The following is a 19,867-nucleotide window of genomic DNA, read 5'->3' on the forward strand; positions in this document are numbered from 1 at the left end:
TGATCTGCCTTGTTTTTGGGACCAAGTCCTAAAATGAGCTGACATAACGGATGAACGGAATGGATATAAAACGAGTACATCTAGGTGGGCCCAATGGTCAGGGCCTCATCAAATCCACGCTCATACTAGGGTTTCTCTGGAACCACGCCAGCCCGACTACCCGTGGCCCAGCAAGGGCGTTCCTACTACTAATTGAGCTGGCCTGTGATGGGCCACATACATGAGATCCACCCCGTTCATCAGGTTTTATGGCTCATATATATCGACGGACCCAAAAATCAGGTTAATCCAAAACTCAGGTAGGCCACACCGTAGGGAAGAGTTCCGATGGGACGCCCACATTACCCAACTGTTGGGCCCACCGTGGTTTATAAATACCATCCAATCCGTTAATATGACGCAAATAACCAGGATAAAAGGATGTTCCAAAAATCATATTGTTCTGAAATTAGGGTGGGCCACACCATGATTTAGGCATGAATTTACACTATTTCCTACGGAGAGGCCCAAATGAGTAATGGATCGGTGTGATATTCAGAATATCAGGCTAGAAATTACGTGGCCCACCGGATGGACGGTATGGATCACATGCATATGAAGTCGTTAGCCCAACAGAAGCAATAGCCACACCTCTATATGCTGTCTTTGAACTCTCTCGCTAACTGCAGCTACGAAGAGAGAGAGAGAGAGAGAGAGAGAGAGAGGAGTAGAGATGTGGAGATCAAAGGGCAGACATTTCTTCTTCAGATTTTCAATCACAAAGCCTCCCTCAACTAAAACCCAGGTACCATCTAAAACCCTAACCCTAATTTCATCTCAATCTCCAAAAACTTCATCACGGGTCTTCCAGACCACCACCCATTCTCAAAACCCTAGATTCTTTTCTCACCAACCAGACCCCATTGATCATGCCGCCGATAAGGAATCCGATACTATCGGTGATGATAGTACAAACCCAAGTTCCATTTCTCGAGAACCAGACGGTCCGTCGGCGGTTTTCGGCCATCGGTTTGAGGAAGATGATGCTCTTGAGAAAGACCCATTTCCTGTTTCACAAGAATCAGATGATTCTCCGGCAGTCTTTGATGGCGGTATTGAGAATGATGCTGGTTTTGTAGCGCAAGAATTGGATGATTCTTCAATGAATTTCGGAGGCGGTATTGAGAAAAATGATGATTTTGTTTCGGTAGAATCGACTACCTCTTCGGTGGTTTTCCATGACGGTACTGAGAGAATTGGCAATGAAGATGAAAACCCGAGTTTTTTTGTGCAAGAAAATGTCGATAGCAGTGATCAGATAGGTGGTTTTATCTCAGAAGAACAAGCTGAAGTAACCGTAGCTGAAGTTCCTGAGATCAATATTGAGCAAGTTGAGAATATCTTGTCTGTTCTTCAGAGTAGTTTAGACAGGCCTCTTGATTCGAAGCTAGATGAGATGGGTTTGACTCTAAGTGAGGAATTTGCAGTAAGAGTAATTCAAACCCCACATGTTTTAGGTGAGAATTTGATTGGGTTCTTCAGCTGGGTATGGAAGAACCCTGATTTTTCAATGACCTCCCTTGTCATAGATTGCCTTGTCCAAGCCATCAGCGTCGGTTGTAGGAAGAAAGACGTGTATGCCTTGTGGGATTTGGTCAAGGAGGTAGGCGAGAAGGAAAAAGGATTGCTTAGTACTGAGATTCTCAATGGTTTGATTTTGATGTTTTGGAAGTTGGGTAAGGGCAAGGCTGGTCTAGAGGTTTTCAATAAGTTTGATGAGTTTGGGTGTAAGCATGATGCAGATTCTTACTATTTGACGATTGAAGCTCTCTGCAGGCGGTTGATGTTTGACGATGCCTGGTTTGTTTGTGAGAAGATGCTCAGTTCAGGAAACTTGCCTGAGAGTGAGAAGATTGGTAAAATCATCGCTGGTTTATGCAAGGGAAGTAAGGCAAAAGATGCCCATTTAATTTATTTGATGGCGAAGGATTGTAAGAAATTCCCACCAAAGTCTTCTGTGAATTTTCTGATAGGTAAGCTATGTAGCGATGATGGAACTGTCCGTTTAGCTGCAGAATTGCTGGAAGATTTCTCTGGTGAGGTGCGCAAATATGCAATCAAGCCTTTCACTTGGGTTATTCATGGTCTTTGCAGGATTCAAGAAGTGAGAGAGGCAAAGAAATTGCTATTTAAAATGATCGATTCCGGTCCGCCTCCTGGGAACGCAGTGTTCAATCGGGTCATCAGCGGCCTCTCTAAGGCTGGAGAAATGGAGGAGGCAATATCATTGATGAAAGTAATGGAAGGGAGAGGACTGAGACCCGACGTGTATACTTACAGCGTAATCATGAGTGGTTATGCAAATGGTGGTCAGATGGACGATGCATGTAGAATCTTCTCAGAAGCCAAGAAGATGCATTCCAAGCTGTGTCCGGTCACTTACCATATACTCATTCGTGGGTATTGCAAGATGGAGGAATTTGACAAGGCTTTGAAGTACCTGGGTGAGATGAAGGAAGGCGGGGTTAATCCAAACAGTGATGAGTATAACAAGCTGATTCAGTCCCTTTGCCTCAAGGCTCTGGACTGGCGTACAGCCAACAAGCTACTAGACGAAATGAAAGAGAATGGGCTGTATCTTAATGGAGTCACTCGCGGTCTTATAAAGGCAGTCAAGGATTTGGAAGAGGAGGAATTGCAGGTGGGAGGAAGTAGCATCGAAGCATAGAGCTGTGGTGACTCTTTTGCATTACACACAAGGTGAGGTTGTTGAAGTTGTATTTTTGTAGCTAATGAGAAAAGCAGTTGCGTGGGTAATCTCTCTAAGCAAATGTATTTTATTTCCTTCTAGCATATTTGAGCTTGTTGAAGCTATTGTCATTTGTTTTGTTTGCTTTCCATTATTTTAAACTTAGGATGCTGATCTTGGTGCAGAATTGCACAATTCGTAATTGTGCTGGATCTTACAATAGTTAGTTTGTGTGTGTGTGTGTGCGCGCGCGCGCGCTGGAAATGATCAATAGTGTCAACACTACCATGACTTGCAGTAGTGTTAAGCTATGAGGACCCCACTGTGACGTGTGTATGACATCCACTATCCATCATTTCTGTCCCCTCGTGCTCACTCTAGAGCCAAAAAATTCAGGCCATCCACAACTCGGGTGGCAGGCTGTGGGGAAAAAACATAAAGGCATGCCTAAAACATCTAAATTCATGAGGTGTGGCCCACTTGAGTTTTGAAAGGGTCTGATTTTTGGGACGTCCCTTCATCCTGGTGGGGAATGCTTGATGAATGAATTGGATTTCATGTATGCACCATGTTGGGCTCCACACAATCTGAAAGGTTTTAATGGGTGGGTTTCTTCTCTCTCTCTCTCTCTCTCTCTCTCTCTCTCTCTCTCTCTCTCCTGTTTTTTATTCTGAGGCCTTGCGTGGCGAAGGGCTAGGCAAACAACAACAACATGGGGGCAGTAGACCTACCCCTACATGCTAAAACTGAAACATGAACACCCTCCCCAACCCACACCCACAAACACACACAAAGAAGAAGAAGAAGAAGCAGATGGATTCAAGAGGCAACACAAACACAAAGGAAGCTTATATCAGGTCTTCTACAAGAAAAGCCCCATCTGCATTTTAGTGTAAATCGGAGGTAGCCTCTGCGTGTATTAGCAAAGAGTTGATGCCCCACCATAATTTACAAGTTAATCTTCATTGGAAGTAGCCTCTTAATGGAGTATGCTGGGGTTTGTTTCCTAGCAAAGAGTTGATATGGTGGTGCAACATCTGGCAGAAACTGGTGAACATCCGCCATGGTTCTTGCTGGTTGTACATATGTTCTAATATGTTCTGGGCTGTCTCTCCCTCCTTACTTAGCACATTGTGTTGGCAATAAATAAATGGCACTCTTGCCTTGGAGAGGAATTAGTCATTGAAGGGGACTCTTCAAATGGTACCGGGTGGTCTTAGCATCTCTACCTTTGGAAATTATCCATAGTTTCCAACGAAATCCATGACATTATATCCATGACAACCAATTTCTTTGTCCAAATCATAATTCAAAAACTCCAAAACTCAGCTTGACTTGATGTTCAGTCGTCAAGATACTCGACCCGGCTTGACTCAATATTTCTTCATCATCATCATCATCATCTAAGCCTTATCCTGAGTAGTTAGGGTTGGCTGCATGAATCCTGTTCTGCCATTCCACTCTATCGAGGGCCAGTCCTTCAGTTATAGTACAGTTCATCATATCTGATGCCCTATCATGAATTCGGATGTCATATTGTTCAGATTCATGATGAAAGCTATGGCATAAGTTTGATGCCGGCTGCCAACCTACGGAACCCTCCTTTTTCTGGGCTAGGGACCAGCAATGAGAGCACTAAACTCTCACATGCACATTGTAATGGACTATTACAATCAATGAGTTTGAAATAACCTAGTCAGTAATGCCCTAGTTTGAGCTTGGTTTGTTTTTTTAAACAATCTAGACTCCGAGGGCTTGGTTTGGTTTGAACTTCTATTTGAACCAATCCAAACTGAGCTTTTTCAAACCAATCTGAGTCGAGCTAGCTTAGTTTGTGTCCAACTCTATCTGAGAATATGATTGGTGTTACTTTTGCTCATGAAAAATTGATTGTTGCACAATTCTTTGGATTTTCTTTTTCTTTCTTTTAGTGATGCAGATCGGATGGGAAATGTGGTCCAGTTGCCATGTTTGCAGCCTACATGCCATTCATATTGTAGTCAACCAGCAACACTCTCTGATGGCATGTTTGGATGGTTGGGACAGCTTTTTCTGGATCTCTCTCTCTCTCTCTCTCTCTCTCTCTCTCTCTCTCTCTCTCTCTAATAATAGTGATGATAATCTCAACCTCTCCTGCTTCACTACTCCAAGATCTCCCAAAAGGACATCCTCGAAAGTCAATTCTAGCAAGCCCCCAGCCTATTAACGTAGACAAAATACCCTTCTTGGTTGGGTCGACCCCTTTTGATTTGTTTTAAAAAATTCTTTAAGGATGCGTATGGTTGCACCAAATATCATGAAATTTTTTGATTAATCGGTCTAATTTGATGCAAAATTACATGATATTTCATGATATTTGGGGCAACCAAACAAACCCTTATATATCTCCGGCCCCAAACTTCACATAATGCCATTCGAAAGCATCTTCCACCAAATACTTCCTTGAATGGAACCCCCATTCCATCCATTGATCACATGGATGATAGTCACTAAGGGCATGTTTTGATATGCAATCCAAGGGAAATAAAGGAATAATAATAATAATTATTCAATGATGATTCCCATGAGAACAATTCAAACACGGAATCCAATTTTTGATTTTTTGTTTCCATTGCAAGTGGAAATCTCATACACCTCTCCCAATACTCACCAAGTTTCTTGTCCCAAAAATCCAAAATATACAAAAGTGTAATGATCATTTGGTGGAATCCACCCTTTTCTTTTCTATCCACACAACACAAATAATCACATCAAAGGAAACCCCTTTTCCATCTTTTGGTATGGAAATCTATGGTTCCGAAACATGGCCTGATAGTCCAGGGCTCCAAGCAAAATGAACTCTACTTGTCCCTCACAGCATCACTATGGAGAAACGGATGATCAATACTCTCTTCCTGATTACAGCACATAAAACACATATTAGGCAAAACCCACTGTGAGAATGTTGTTAGCCATTGCTAACCCAGGGAATGCTTATGCTGTCAGTGTTATGGGGTCACCGCCTTCCAAATTGATGTGAACATGAGCAAGGTTCGACTGTCCACATTCAAGGAAATGAAGTCTGGTAATCTGATGGTTAGAATTTTTGAGTTTTTTGCTTTCTACATGGTGGGCCATCCATTGTAGGGCTTTTGAGCTGGACAACAAAACCAAAGATCATACAGCCATGCATACCTCGGAGAGAAGTTGCAACATACCAGGAGGCGGTTAACATGGTCCTCGTAGTCTTGGGTCATTGTAATTCATCTAGCTTTAATAGGATCTTATTTTTAATATCTTTAATAAAGGTTTTAAGCATGACAACTGCATTGTTATTGATGTACATGTTCTGCTATGGTTTGCCCGAAAACTCAAAAATCACGGGATCATTTTGTCTTTTGCCTTTCATTTTTAAGGAGGAAGCTAGTGTGCATGAACCATTATATATAACATTGGATCCATGCAAGGTCCGAGCCGTTCAGCAGGTGACCTCATGGTGGTCTATAACTTGGCCCAAAATCAAGATGGTCCAACATCATATGCTATTATGGAAGTATTTGTGAATGTTATATAGTCATCACGGTGGGCCTTTGTTGCAGTCCCCTCGTACCATGCTTACATTCCAGCTACACACAATGAGGAAGATAAATGGGAGCAAGTTACTCTCATTAATGAATTAAAAAGACAAAAATACCCCTCAGTTAGTGGGCCAGCCACATCCAAAATGTACTTATCAACGCCCCTTCCAATGACTAATTGCAATTAAAGGTGGCAATGGGTCAAACTACCCAAGTTGGCCCAAGAGACCTGGGCCCTGAAGGGCCAGTGCTTAGGCCATTAAACTCGGTCTGATGGTTGGGCTCGGGTGAGACCAAGGCCAATGGAGACTAGCCCAGCCCGCCCCATTACCCTACTGTATATAGAGTTTGTATACTAGTGTACATGGTAATGTAAAGAATTTTGACGCTAATAGACGGACGGATGATATGCGGGGACTTATAAACTGTCCAAGGACCCCACTTTATATAGTTGAATAATATATTGATATACTCATTTAAGTCCATGCAGGCAGTGAATAATTGGATAGGATAATTAATGAACAAATCTCATTTGACATGTGTATCACTGAAAAACATTGATACTCTGGAAGAGCTTGATGATTCATAAACTCACACTCACTAAATTTACATATAGCAAATTTCTCTAACTTCTAGGGCCAGCACTGCCCCGGCCCTAATCCAACCTGGCCCTAGCCTTGACCCAGTCCTAGCTTGGTACGACCTTCTTTAGCCCATGAGGGCTTGGGCCAGGCCATGGCCAACCTCAGCCTTACCCTAGTCTGGCTCATTGCCAGCCCTAATTGCAAGGCTACAATTAGTGACAGCTACTTGCATTATATACAGCATAGATGAGTACAATAAAAAAAAAAAAAGAAGAGGAAAAGAAAAGAAGAAGATAAAAAAGAGAAAAGAAATGGTTGCCCATTGGGAGGAATCGAGTGGTATGCTCCTTCGGGTAATCTCCCCATGCTCATTGCACATCCATTCAAAACCCCAATCCCGACCATTCTTCCATTGGGCCATACCCAAAAAACTCAAAATGGTTAGATGCTCCTAGCTGTTGGCTTGAGGACCTCCATTGAATGTTGATTGCTGGTTGGAATTTCCCTAAAAATGCACTGATGAATTAAGCAAAAAAGACCAAGTTAGTAACCATATGGAGGGAACTAAGCTCCACAAGGCAACTTCATAACTTTCAAGTTGGACTGGGAAGGAATGTAACTGCAAATTGAGAGATACTTCCCATTTTGAGTATCAGAAAAATAATTACCAATGATCTCCTCCCATCTATTGAATTGTTGCAATTCTCAAATGCAGCCTAAGCGAGCATTTCTAATCATGAAGAATATCTAAAATCATCTGACCATTGTGATTTTCTGATTGCAGCCCATCCATGACAAGGGTCTTGAAGATAAACCATCCTCGTCCTGATGTCTAAGTTATTGAATTCCATGTGTACTGTTGGTTAGGGGCAGCAATAGGCTGAGTTTGGTCAGGTAGAGGCTAGCCCCGGGCCCGGCCTGACATCCCACTTGAATGCTTTATCCATCCATTGATCAAGTGGGCCACATGCACAAAATGTCCATTTCTCATTTAGATGTATGGCTTTGCATAACCTACAATTGGAATGGCATATTTGTAGGCATAGCAGGTACATATGAAGTCGGGGTAAAATGCCCTGAAGCAAAGCCCAACCCAAAACTGATTGGGCGTGGCGTGCAACACCCAAGCCTGGCCAATGAATAGGCTGGGCTCATCTGGTCACATGCCTCTACCCAGCCCATTGCAACCATTACCGTGGATGCATCACAGTCACCTTATAATCAATGGCAAAAGCATATCACAAACCACAGTCTCTTCTGCTCATGCATTTACAGATTGTTAAATACACATTTAAATGAAGACAGCCAAGTTTGACAATATTTAACTGGAAAATCTAGAAAAATACATTCAATAGATTTTGGGTTTTCCACATCACAAAAATATTGTTTGCTAGTAATGATAGTTAAAGAAAATCAATGACAGGTTCATCCATTTGCAGATGGACAAATAACAGAATTCATCCATCTTCGTCAAAATCCGACACATCCAACACTGAATTACACAACAGTTCATCGACGTAATTCTGACCACAGGGATCGGATTTCTACTTACTAAACGACTCTCCTTTTATGGCTAGTACAGACCTCATTTGACAAACAAAGAAAACCAGCACTTTTTGCTGACAACAATCTATTTGTGCACTCGAAAGAAGAATGCCAAGACGATTCTGCCACGAAAATGCTCAGTTGCGGTAACTCATCCACATCTCTACATGCAAACCAGACCTACGCATCTAGATTGTGGGTCCCGCCGTGGATGGAATGAACCACAGCCCAAAAGCCACACTCATCAGAAATTCTAACCGATCTCAGATTTTGCCCAGCGAATTTTGGACCACTGACCATTCTCCTTTGAATTGTCATTAGACGACCACCAACTAGATGGTTAGGATACTCCAACCCGTGTCATTCTATGGTCCACCCACAGTGGGCCTACAGTTTGGATGGTCTGGATTGGCATGAGTTGCCACTGCCTCATGGTCTGTGACAACATATACTGTAGTCTTAAAAAAAAAAACATAAAGAGGGCAATCATCAGCTCTTTACACTCCCAAAGAATCTAGAAAGAGGCAAAGGCCCACCACCCTCTTCGCTATCGCTACTAGAATGCTTCGGCCTTGACTTGTGTTTCTTTTCTTTCTTTGTTCTTTTTGACCTTGACTTTGATCTCCTTGATTCCCTCTCTTCGTCGTCGCTGCTAGAAGATTCTGATGATGAGCTGGAGGAACTTGAATCCGAAGACCTCCTCCTAGAATGCTGCAAAAAAGGATACAAATGAAACAATAGAATGTGAAACAAATTTGAACATTGCACGTGTAATATGCATGCAACACTACAATAATCTTTTTATTATTTTCCTACATTGTCCCAAATTCGAGGGTACTGTGCATTGGAAATGTATAGTTTGACGAAGCACAAGATTCTATTGATCTTAAGGGATCCACACAGCAATTCAGAATGCTCCTCCCTTCCCATGGGTGTCAGGTATGAGTTGCGCTCAGGGAGGCTTTGCCCCAGTCGACTCGAAACTTGTTTGAGTGCTCAACTGATTCCTTCAAGCTGATCTTTTGGTAGACAAGCTAGGGTCAAGCTCGAAACCTCAACGTTGAAATGCAGGATGTCTACCATTCAGGTACAGGCTCTATAGCCTAATTTTGACTAAGTGTGTTTCGAAATATATCGTTCTTAATTATATCCTTCCTACTCTTCCCACACATCCATCCAAACATCATCATCCTTTGCTCATGTTGCCTCTTAAGTTTCCCACATTGTCCAATATAGCATATCCAGTTTAATAACTATCTTATAAAATCCTCAAAGATTCACTGGAATATGCTCTTATCATGCAACACTCTTAGAGGCATGTCTCCACTATACCATCAAGCTCTAATTCTATTGAAAAAAAATCCTCATTCTCTTCATTGTTTTGAATGATAAAAGCCAAGATAACAGAACATATTGAGGAATCTCTTGGAGAATTCTAACTAAACCTCGCATCTATGACTATTCCTAATAAAGTCGCATTCTAGATACTCTTATCTTGGTTCTACTGATTTTTGAAAGCCTAGTTCTAAAGCCTTCCTCTAAACCTCCAATTTAGTGTTAGGTTTATAATTTTAATTTTTAATACAAAATATTAAGTTGAGACATCTTAAAAGGGATTTTTACAGCAAGATTCCTCATGAATTCCAATTTAAAGAAATAATGCCATGAATGGAACCACCCAGGTGGTGCTTTTCAAGGTGTGGAATTACCAAAATGCCCTGGCTTTTTTTCTCTTTTTCTTTGAGTAATAAAGTCGAGAATTGTGGGGCCCATCTGTATTTGTATGAGATCCAACACATCCAACCTACACACCTGAACATGATGATCACTCGAACCAAAACCATGCCAATCAAATCATTGGATTGGTTACGCATGAATTTGCATATTTTTGGCTGGTGTATATAGTTATTATGGTGTGGCCCACCTAATGGTTGGATCCGCCAGATTTTTGTTCATTTGATCATCATGGTGGGGTCCATCCATTGGACGGGTTGGATGTCATAAACATGCCAATTGACCCCACGATTCTTGAGTTCACCGCTTTTTGAAGATAGAAACAAATGAGGCATTTTGGTAATTTCATTTTCAACCCTCCAAAGTTAAAAGGCACCGCTCAGGAATTTGAATTGTGGAGGCATTGTTTGGTAAAGTAGGAAGACAAGAATTTTGCAGCAAAAATCCCCATCTTAAATGGATCCCTTACATATGTTATGTCATATCCAATACGGTAACTCCAAGGGATTCAAAGATCTGCATATTATAAGGGTACTGAATATTCATAAAACTGTTTGTAGGCTGTTTTCTAAATCGTACTGCATTTTATTAGGTTGATATTTTCTCCTAAGAACTTCATATATTTTCTTCATGGGAGAAATGGACAATAGGAACATTGTAGAATGTCTGACCATAAATGCTATTCAATACCAATATTTCCTTCAATTTCAGAATGCTAGAAAGCTAAAAACAGTAGTTAGTTCATAACTCTCAAGTAAAAAATCACAAACATATAAATAACATGTTACAAATGGGATGCATGTCTTCCAAATCTCTTGTATCAGTATCATGTCTTCCAAATTGCTCATATCAGTATCGGTGTCAATATTTGTACCATTCTATGTATCGCAAGTATTGGCCGATACTTCAGTACTCTTGGTCAGTGATAGGAAACTTAAGGGGAATGCAAAAAAACACCTGGTATTGACAATAACATCGTAGACATCACCCAATTTATCACGATATATTGGTGAAAATGTAGTGTTATGAATAGAGCTGTACACGAGTTGAACTGAATCGAGCTTGGCACAGCTCGACTCGGCTCAGCCCTTGAGCCTGACTGGCCAGCTTGACTCGGTTCGGTCAGCAGCTCGGGCCAGTTCGAGCCGAGTTTGAGCCTGTGCGACATTTTCTCAAACACATGGAGTGCACCTTCAATTTCTCACAGTATGCAAAACAGCAGCAGTGGTTTTACAGGTATTTCATCAAACACTTGATCGGCAACATCAAAATCAAAATATGAGGGTAGACTTATCATGTAAAGTTTTTTTTTTTTTTTTTTTTTTTGTAGTGATTTGTTTCGTATCCATACCTTCCCCGCCACCAGCCGATCCCACGGAGAATGTATGCACTCGAAACCACACTTTGTTGAGTCATTTCGTCAAACACTTGGTGAGCAACGTTAATATCAAAATAATAGAGTCACCGAAATGATTCGATCTGAGTCGATTCGAGCTAGAACTCGGCTCGAAATTTTTTCGAGCTCCAAAAATCAGCTCAACTCGGCTCGAACTCAGTTTCGCACTGAGTCAAATCGAGCTTTTTCGAGTCAGGTCGAGCAAGTTAACCGAGCTAACTCGGTTCATGTACAGCTCTAGTTATGAATACCAAATACTGATTGATACTTGAGATATTTTTGAAGTACCAATTAACACAACAATGACTGGCTATTCAAAGGAGAATCAGAAAAATCCATATAAAAAATTTAAAATAAAAGTATTTTGCCCAATTTAACGGGATTCTATTTCTTGGTGTGTTTTAACAACTCCACTGGAGTTGTTTCACATCAAAACACAAATTCAGTAGAGAAACCCTGATCCGAGGGCAGATTCAAGCTGGAACCCCAAATGTCAGAAAAAGTTTGTTTAAATTCTTTCTTTTTTCAACGGATTGGCCAGAAAATGCATAGAAATCCATATCTCTGCATGGATTTCAAGCAAGAAATTTGGATTTTGGTGGTGGCAAACTAAAGAAATTGGGGAAATATGAATTTCTTCCATTTTCACCCTTTAAAATCATAATGTAAGTGGGGGAAAAAAGTACATGAAGACTGTAGGCTGAGCTACAAATTGGCCATACTCTATCATTTTTCTTTGGATTTTCTTTTTAATAATTAAAAATACATCTAAAAAATTTATTAGAGATGCACTAGTTAAACCCTTGCATATTTCTATTAAATAACATAATAATAATCATTTCCAAAAGAAATTAGTTCATTAAAAATATTTTATCAAAATTTTGAAAAAAGAAAATTTCTGAATGATTACTACATAATACATAGGGCTTTTTCCCTAACTAGACCTCCGGTTGCTGGGCCCCCCAAAATAACCCCCCTTTTAAAAACATTATTTTTTCAGACTTCAAACACTTTTTGGTTTTTGGTTTTTTTTTTTTTTTTTGATGCCCCTGGAACCTGGCATCGAGCCTCACGCCTTTAAGTGCTATTGCGTGCAGAAGTCAATTTGTTGGGACCCACGTCATACATCATGTGGGCCATTGAAACCTTCATGTGGTCCATGTTTGGAGCCATCCAAACCGTTCATAAGGTCCCATGGACCTAAATGGTACGTAAACACAATTTTCAGCCTGATCAGACCCCCCCTGGCCATCAAGAAGCAATGCATATGGGTTCGTGTGGCGTGGTCAACCTATTAGTTGGATTTGACCCATTTTTGGCCCATGCTCGAACTTAAAAAAACAAAATGGATGGACGGTGTGGATAGGATACATAACTCACAGTACTCAGTGGCTCCCACAATTGAACAACGAAAGAGGTCTAGTAGGTCCCACGAACAGCGACCGACCTTACGAATGCCATTTTCGACTTTTGGGAGGGGAAAGGAAAACCGTTTCATCTTCGAAGCTTATGCGATGGGCCCTGACATTTTTCCGACAAAATCAAGCTATCTCCTCTTCTCTAACGTGCTTACTAGTACTCACTCAAGCATTCCTTTTATCAGCATCATCTTTTCTGGGAAAAAAAGACCGGTTGAACTACTCTTCGGAAAAACCCATTTACTCACCGGCGTTTTGACTACTCTCTCGGCATAAAAGGTAAGAAGATAGGTAGTCGTAGCTTGTAGGCATGTTTTAGTGGAGGGATATTGAAAAAATTGGAAAAAATGAGAGGTTAATAAAGTGATCGTTGTTTTATCAAGTTTGTATAGGGGAGTGATCGCTGTTTGATCGAGTAACCCCTCCTTGTTTGGAGCGATCGTTGTTTTATCGAGTGACCGCTCTTTGTTTGGAGTGATTACTATTCGACGGGGTAGCGATTGCGGTTTCAACGTTAGGGATTGCAATTCCATCATTAGGGCAATCGCTGAAACCGTGATAGCACTGCAGTTGAAAAAGTGATCGCCCTAACATTGAAACCATGATTGTCCTCTTGTTGAAACAATGGTCAACCTAGCGTTCAAACTGCGATCGCCCTATTGTTAAAACATCGCCCTCTTGTTGAAACCATGACCACTCGTGAATACCACGATCTGTTACCTTTTACTTCCTTTTATTTTTGTTATGTATATCCTTTTTTATTTTAAGAATTCCTTTGCATATATTATAGTAACGAAAATGACTACTCTTGCTCTGGATTACGTGGAAGCATAGCTATCAGCCTAGTGCTCGGTACAGTTTCTGAGGGATATGAAGGACGATTTTCAGATTTGCGATATTCAGAGAGAAATGTTTATGCAGTCCTATTTCAGATTTTTCTTAGATTTTGATCAAGAGAATATTAAGTTCCTAGTTCAAATTGTGCATAGTCTTCTCCAGAGGCACATTGACGACCTCAGATTTGACATGCAGGGGACGATACTGAAGTTCACCGAGTTGGACTTCGCCTTGATTTTGAGGCTTAGGTCGGGATCTTATATCCACAGTAGTGATAGTAAAAGAAAAGGAAAGGAGATTAAGGCAAAATATTTATCCCCAAGAAAGGTTGAAACAAAAGATTTGTTAGCCACTTTTCTACGTCTTGAAGGGCCAGATAGACACAAGGATGTAATGAAGCTGGTTCTACTAATGTGCATCATAGGACACGAGGGGAAGACGGGTTGTAATGAAGAATACATGGAGTTAGTAAATTTGTTAGAAAACTTTAGTACGGACCCCTGGGGGATGATGGGGTACAATCATTTGAAAGAAGAGATTAAACATGTGATAAAAGAGGACCATCACATATAATTATGGATGCTCCTTCGCCTTATACATATATATTGTGTTATTATGGTCATTGTGTTTTTTTTATAATTTACCTTAATTGAGATATTATATATTTGCAACATATATGGGCACTTGACTTTCTGAAGGACTTCAAAATTGTGCGATATGAAAAGTTGAGGATCTTCAATAAAGTGCTTGTAAGTTGGAATTTGTATAATCATTTTTTTAATGTGCATTGCACTATACAATGCGTACTAACATAACGAACGCAATATTTTAAGTATAGACAATATTGGCCGATATATCCCACGATATATCTTGTATCCCACCTGTGCGTAGAGCTGTACATGAGCAGAGTTAGCTCGGCAACTCGCTCGACTCGGCTCGAAAAAGCTCGACTCGGCTCGGCTTGAAGTGAGTTCGAGCTGAGCACGAGCTGATTTTTGGTGCACGAAATGAGTTCGAACCGAGCACGAGCTCGACTCGAATACTGCTCGAACTCGGCTTGACTCAGTACAGGGTATATATATACCCTTCCAAACACAAAAAACCCTACCCCTTTTCAAATCTACCCCGCCCGGCGCCCAACCCTAACCCTCTCTCCCTATTTCCTCCCTCTCTTTCGTTCCGCCCTCTCTGTCAGTCCGGCGGTCAGCGCAGCTCATCCGTCCTCCCTCTCTCTCTCTCTCTCTCTCTCTCTCTCTCTCTCTCTCTCTACTCTCTCCCTCAACCTTCCTTACCTGCACGGCCGCCCCTGTCGCCCGCCCCTGCGGCCCTGCGAGCCCTTGATCGGTCGCCCCTGCCGGCTGCCAGTCCGGTCGCCCCAATCCAGTGCAGTAAGTGTTCACTGTTCATATTAATGCCCTTTTTTTCTTTTTTGTTTGGATTTTAATTTATGCAATAGTTCTGATTTTTCACTTTCATTTGATTGAATATGAAATAGTTCTGATTTATCCAGTTTGGTCTCCCCTGAAACTCTGCTTGAACTCGGCTCGGACTTGGATGAGCCGAGCACGAGTTGCTGTTTCGAGCTCGAAGGCCGAGCCGAGCTGAGCACGAGCTGGGCAATACTCGGCTCGGCTCGACTCGTGTACACCTCTACTTGTGCGATACAAAATGCACAAGTAATGAGATATCTCACAAGTTCGATCCGGCGAGGATTTTTTATTTTCTATCCTTTTTTTTTTTCTTCTGTAAATCATGTTAAATCAGTGTCAAATTGTTACAAATCCATGATTTTTCATGTTTGAGCTCAATTTTGAGATTTGGAGGAGATGGCCTAGTTGCAGAAAATTGAAAAAAAAAAAATAAAAAAAAATTCTAATTTCTCACAAATCGGTTGCAATCTTTGTATCCAAACATAAAATCAAACATGTGTGTAACCTGATCTAGTGATTCGTCTCTTGCTTTTGAATGTATTGCTTGTGTTTCCACATGTCTTCTTACATTTATAAATTATATGAATAGACTTTGAATATACTTGCAGCAAAATCAATTAGAAAACGCATAGATTAGGACCCCATACAAAGAAAACCTATTACGTGCACTTGTTCTTTGTAATGTTTTGATTTGTAAGTGTGTTTTGATATTTTTTTTAACAATCACTGAAGTTTCATTGAAAAATTCGACCAATTTCCCAACGTTTCCCCATGTTTCCAACAACAATGATACATTACGTGATACAACCAATACATCCCACGTAACCTATATGTATCCGTATACCAAGGGTGCGATACGTAACGCAATACTGATATTTCAAACACTGACCGTACGCACTTTTGCAGATCAAGATTGGCCCAAAGCTCATCCCCACTAATGCACAGAACAGACAGATGCCATTAAAGTAGTCAGAAAATTTGAAGTAAGTTGAATTTCTCTTTGAAATAATTCCTAATCTCAATATGCATCTCAATATGCATACAATATTCTTACCTTGGCAGCTCTTTTTTTTTTTGGTAAGGCATCGATAGTGGTAGTAATCCCTGCCATGCGCCTTCGTTAAAACCAAAATCCATGGGGATGGAGAAGAAGGGCAAAGGGAAGAAGGGCGAGGGGAGATGAGGAAGAAACGTATAGTAGAAAGAGAGGCATAGTAAGTTGGTGGAGATAGAGACCATCCTATTAAAAGATAAAGGACCTCCAACAATGTTAGATAGTTGTTAGAGGACATGATGGTGGCAGTGACTAATAAGGTCTTCCCTCACCATTAGAAGACGAATCACGTGGTGAAGAAGTCAAACAATAGGTTGAAGAAGGCGTGTAAAGAAGTGAAGGAGTTGAGGCAGTTGAAGGAATAATATGACAAGTTGTGCGAAGAACTTAAGGAGTTAAAAATAGAGTTGAGGGCTATGAAATTAAATAAGATATTAAATTCTTGGATTCCTCCGTTGTATCTTTACTTTAGCATAGAACTTATTCATATTGCAACTCTAACACGAATATTTTTGTCTATAAGGAAGGAGGCTAACATGGATGAGGCTGGGGGCCCACCCCACCGAAAAGGATGAGGCGGGGGTATAACCCCCCCCCCCCCCCCCACTGACATGGATGAGACACCGACATGGGTGAGTCGAGGAAAATTTTACGTTAAGTTGAATTTCTCTTTGAAATAATTCCTTATCTCAATATGCACACAATATTCTTACCTTAGCAACTCGTTTTTTTTTTTTTTTTAAATTTTATTTTAAGGCGTTGATAGTGGCAACAATCCCTACCATGCACCCATATTGAAACCAAAATCAGTGGGGATGGAGAAGAAGGGCAAGGGAAAGAAGGATGAGGGGAGATGAGGAAGAAGCGTAAAGTAGAAAGAGAGGCCGAGGCGGTTGATGGAGATAGAGACCATCCTATTAAGAGACAAAGGACCTCCAACAATGTTAGATAGTTGTTAGAGGACATGATGGTGATAGTAACCAATAAGGTCTTTCCTCACCCGCTGAAGACGAATCACGTGGTGAAGAAGTTAAGACCATAAGTTGAAGAAGATGTGTAAAGAAGTGAAGGAGTTGAGGCAATTGAGGAACAATATGACAAGGTACGTGAAGAACTAAAGGAGTTAAAAATAGGGTTGAGGGGTTACGAAATTAAATTCTTGGATTGTATCTTTACTTTAGTATAAAACTCATTCATATTGCAACTCTAACATGAATATTTTTGTCTACAGGGAAGGAGGCTAACATGTATGACGTTGGGCCCACCCCTCCGAAAAGGATGAGGCACGGGCCCACCCCTGCTAACACGGACTTTAGTATAGAACTCATTCATATTGCAACTCTAACATAAATATTTTTGCATGTGTTTGTGAGAGGATTTTGTATGTGAATGATGGGTTGGTGGGTTTGTGACTTGATAGTTGTCGAGTTTGGTTATGGCCTCATATTTGAAGGGAAGATTCAACAAATGAAGTTCAAGCTACATTCTATAGATAGCCAACAATCGAAGATCTTGTATCCTGCCATGTCGTATTTGAGAGGGAGGAGCAACTGTCAATGTTGATCATCATCATCTTCTTCGTATGTATTCCAAGCTGGGCATGATCGATATCCATGCTTCAGCTTGACGAGGAGTGTGGAAATACATGTAATTTTGTTTGTGTGTGTATATGTATATTTTGTACTCCTGTGGAGCATTGTATCTTTTTTTGTACTCCTTGCTCTTTTATACCTATAACTTTAACCAACTCACTCCTAACCAATGCAATTCTTCATAGTAAAACCATTTAAGTAGAATCTTCATCTTATTACATATAGGAGCTACTCCTAGTTCCCTCAAATGTGTTCATTTCTTGTTCTATCTTTGTCATTCATCCATCTCAATATTCTCATTTTAGTCACACTCATTCGATGAACAATTTGTTCGTTAACTACCCAACACTCAACCCCATAAAGTATGGTTGGTCTTAAAGTAGTCCTATTCAAATCCCCCCTTCGGTTTGATTGTTATACAGTGATCACATAAAACTCCAAAGGCACATCTCCACTTCATCCATAGCTTGAGTTCAATGAGCGGCATCCTTCACAATCTCTCCGTTCTCATGGACCCGATGTATTGGAATTGGTAATTCTGGACATCATCATTCCACCACCAGGTTTCCTTATAAGAGTGGCTTTTCCCCTTAGATACTCCTAAAACTTCTTTTGCCACCTTCTTAAAGTACTCAACCATCACATTCAGCAACATATATTGCGGATACACGCAATCACCCACAACCTGTGTATCGGGTAATGCCTAGGAGGGGAGTCAAACCCACACCTGTAGGGAACAAACCCAATTGATGGCCACTCGCCCAAACCTCGCTGGTTACATTCTACAACATATTTTCATCCTCAATATTCCACTTTCCTTCTTTTATCAAGTTATTCCTAAATGACACATTTCTCTCCATTAAATTTCCATCGCTTTGTTCTTTGACACCTATGAATTTCGCTCTCTTTCATCTCTTGGTGTAAACATCCATAACCTAATGGTACGTTGCGTGGTCAATCTCTCCTAGTATAACCTTGCAATCTTTACGTATTTGATCATTTTATCTTCTTAAATAGAAAGAAGTCTATTTGGCTAGTATATTAATCCACTTTTCAAAGTAATTAAACGTTCATCTCTTTTTTTATAAGTGTTTGCTACTACAATATTGTATGCCATAGCAAAATCAAGGATAACATTCCCTGTCTCGTTGTTATTTCCAAAACCATATACTCCATGTACCCATTCATATCCTCTACTATCTTTTACTACATGACCATTTAAGTCCCCTCTAAATATTATCTCCTCCTTAGGAATTCCTTGTATCCATCCATACTCCCAAAATTGCCTCTTAAATCTCTCATCTACTCCTACTTGTGGTGCATATGCACTAATGAAAATTTGATTATCTCCTTTTCCAACACTTGTTGTAATAATAAAAGCTTATGCTTACTCTCTTAACATCCACAATTTTATCCTTTACATATTTGTCTACCAAATCCCTACCCACATATTTTTATCCTTTTCATATATACCAAAAGTTTATATTCATAATTTCCCATGGCTTTTGCCCCTTTGAACTTAATCTCTTTTTCGCAAGCCATGTTAACCCTCCTCTTCATTGATCCGCTAACTCCACATTCTTACCCATCAAAGTTCCTACAATTCATGTGACAAAGATAAATCCTATTCTCTTGAAGCAACTTATTTCCTACACTAGTCCAAAATGGAGCAGGAACCCTCGCCTACTTTTCACCATGACTAGGTGCGTCATTTCTAAGGGATGCCCTAGCCAACCCTTGTTAGTTTCTCCTTGTGCCCGGGTGCCGGTGCAACACACCATTTGCAGGGAATGCCCCGCAACCCTTGCTCATTTCTCATTACACCAGGGAGTCGAAGCAACGTGTTGCTTGCAGGGAACACCCAACATAAGCTTGAAACATCATGTTAGGATTCATGAGAAGGATATGGCAAAAGTTTTATGCAGGCTTCCATCCTGACACAATCCTCCTTTGTCTGGGCTTGGGAACAACAATGACAGCGCAAAAATTCAC

At 40.7% G+C, this 19,867-nt stretch overlaps 2 protein-coding genes across 2 annotated transcripts in view; one reads left to right on the forward strand and one right to left on the reverse strand.

Moving 5' to 3' along the window:
* The first annotated feature begins 651 nt into the window (after positions 1–651).
* LOC131240218 (small ribosomal subunit protein mS80 (rPPR6)) lies at positions 652–2,930 on the forward strand. Its single transcript, XM_058238343.1, has one exon. The coding sequence runs from the start codon at positions 713–715 to the stop codon at positions 2,705–2,707; it is 1,995 nt and encodes a 664-aa protein (XP_058094326.1). The 5' UTR covers positions 652–712; the 3' UTR covers positions 2,708–2,930.
* A 5,235-nt stretch (positions 2,931–8,165) lies between these two features.
* Positions 8,166–19,867, reverse strand: part of LOC131240219 (uncharacterized) — a 56,524-nt gene continuing 44,822 nt past the window's right edge. The window contains exon 5 of the mRNA XM_058238344.1: positions 8,166–9,125. Coding sequence (XP_058094327.1) covers positions 8,904–9,125 — 222 coding nt within the window. The 3' untranslated portion in view covers positions 8,166–8,903. The remainder of the gene's footprint in view (positions 9,126–19,867) is intronic.

The sequence above is a fragment of the Magnolia sinica genome, chromosome 3 (genome assembly GCF_029962835.1).
Source record: "Magnolia sinica isolate HGM2019 chromosome 3, MsV1, whole genome shotgun sequence".
Classification (NCBI taxonomy): domain Eukaryota; kingdom Viridiplantae; phylum Streptophyta; class Magnoliopsida; order Magnoliales; family Magnoliaceae; genus Magnolia; species Magnolia sinica.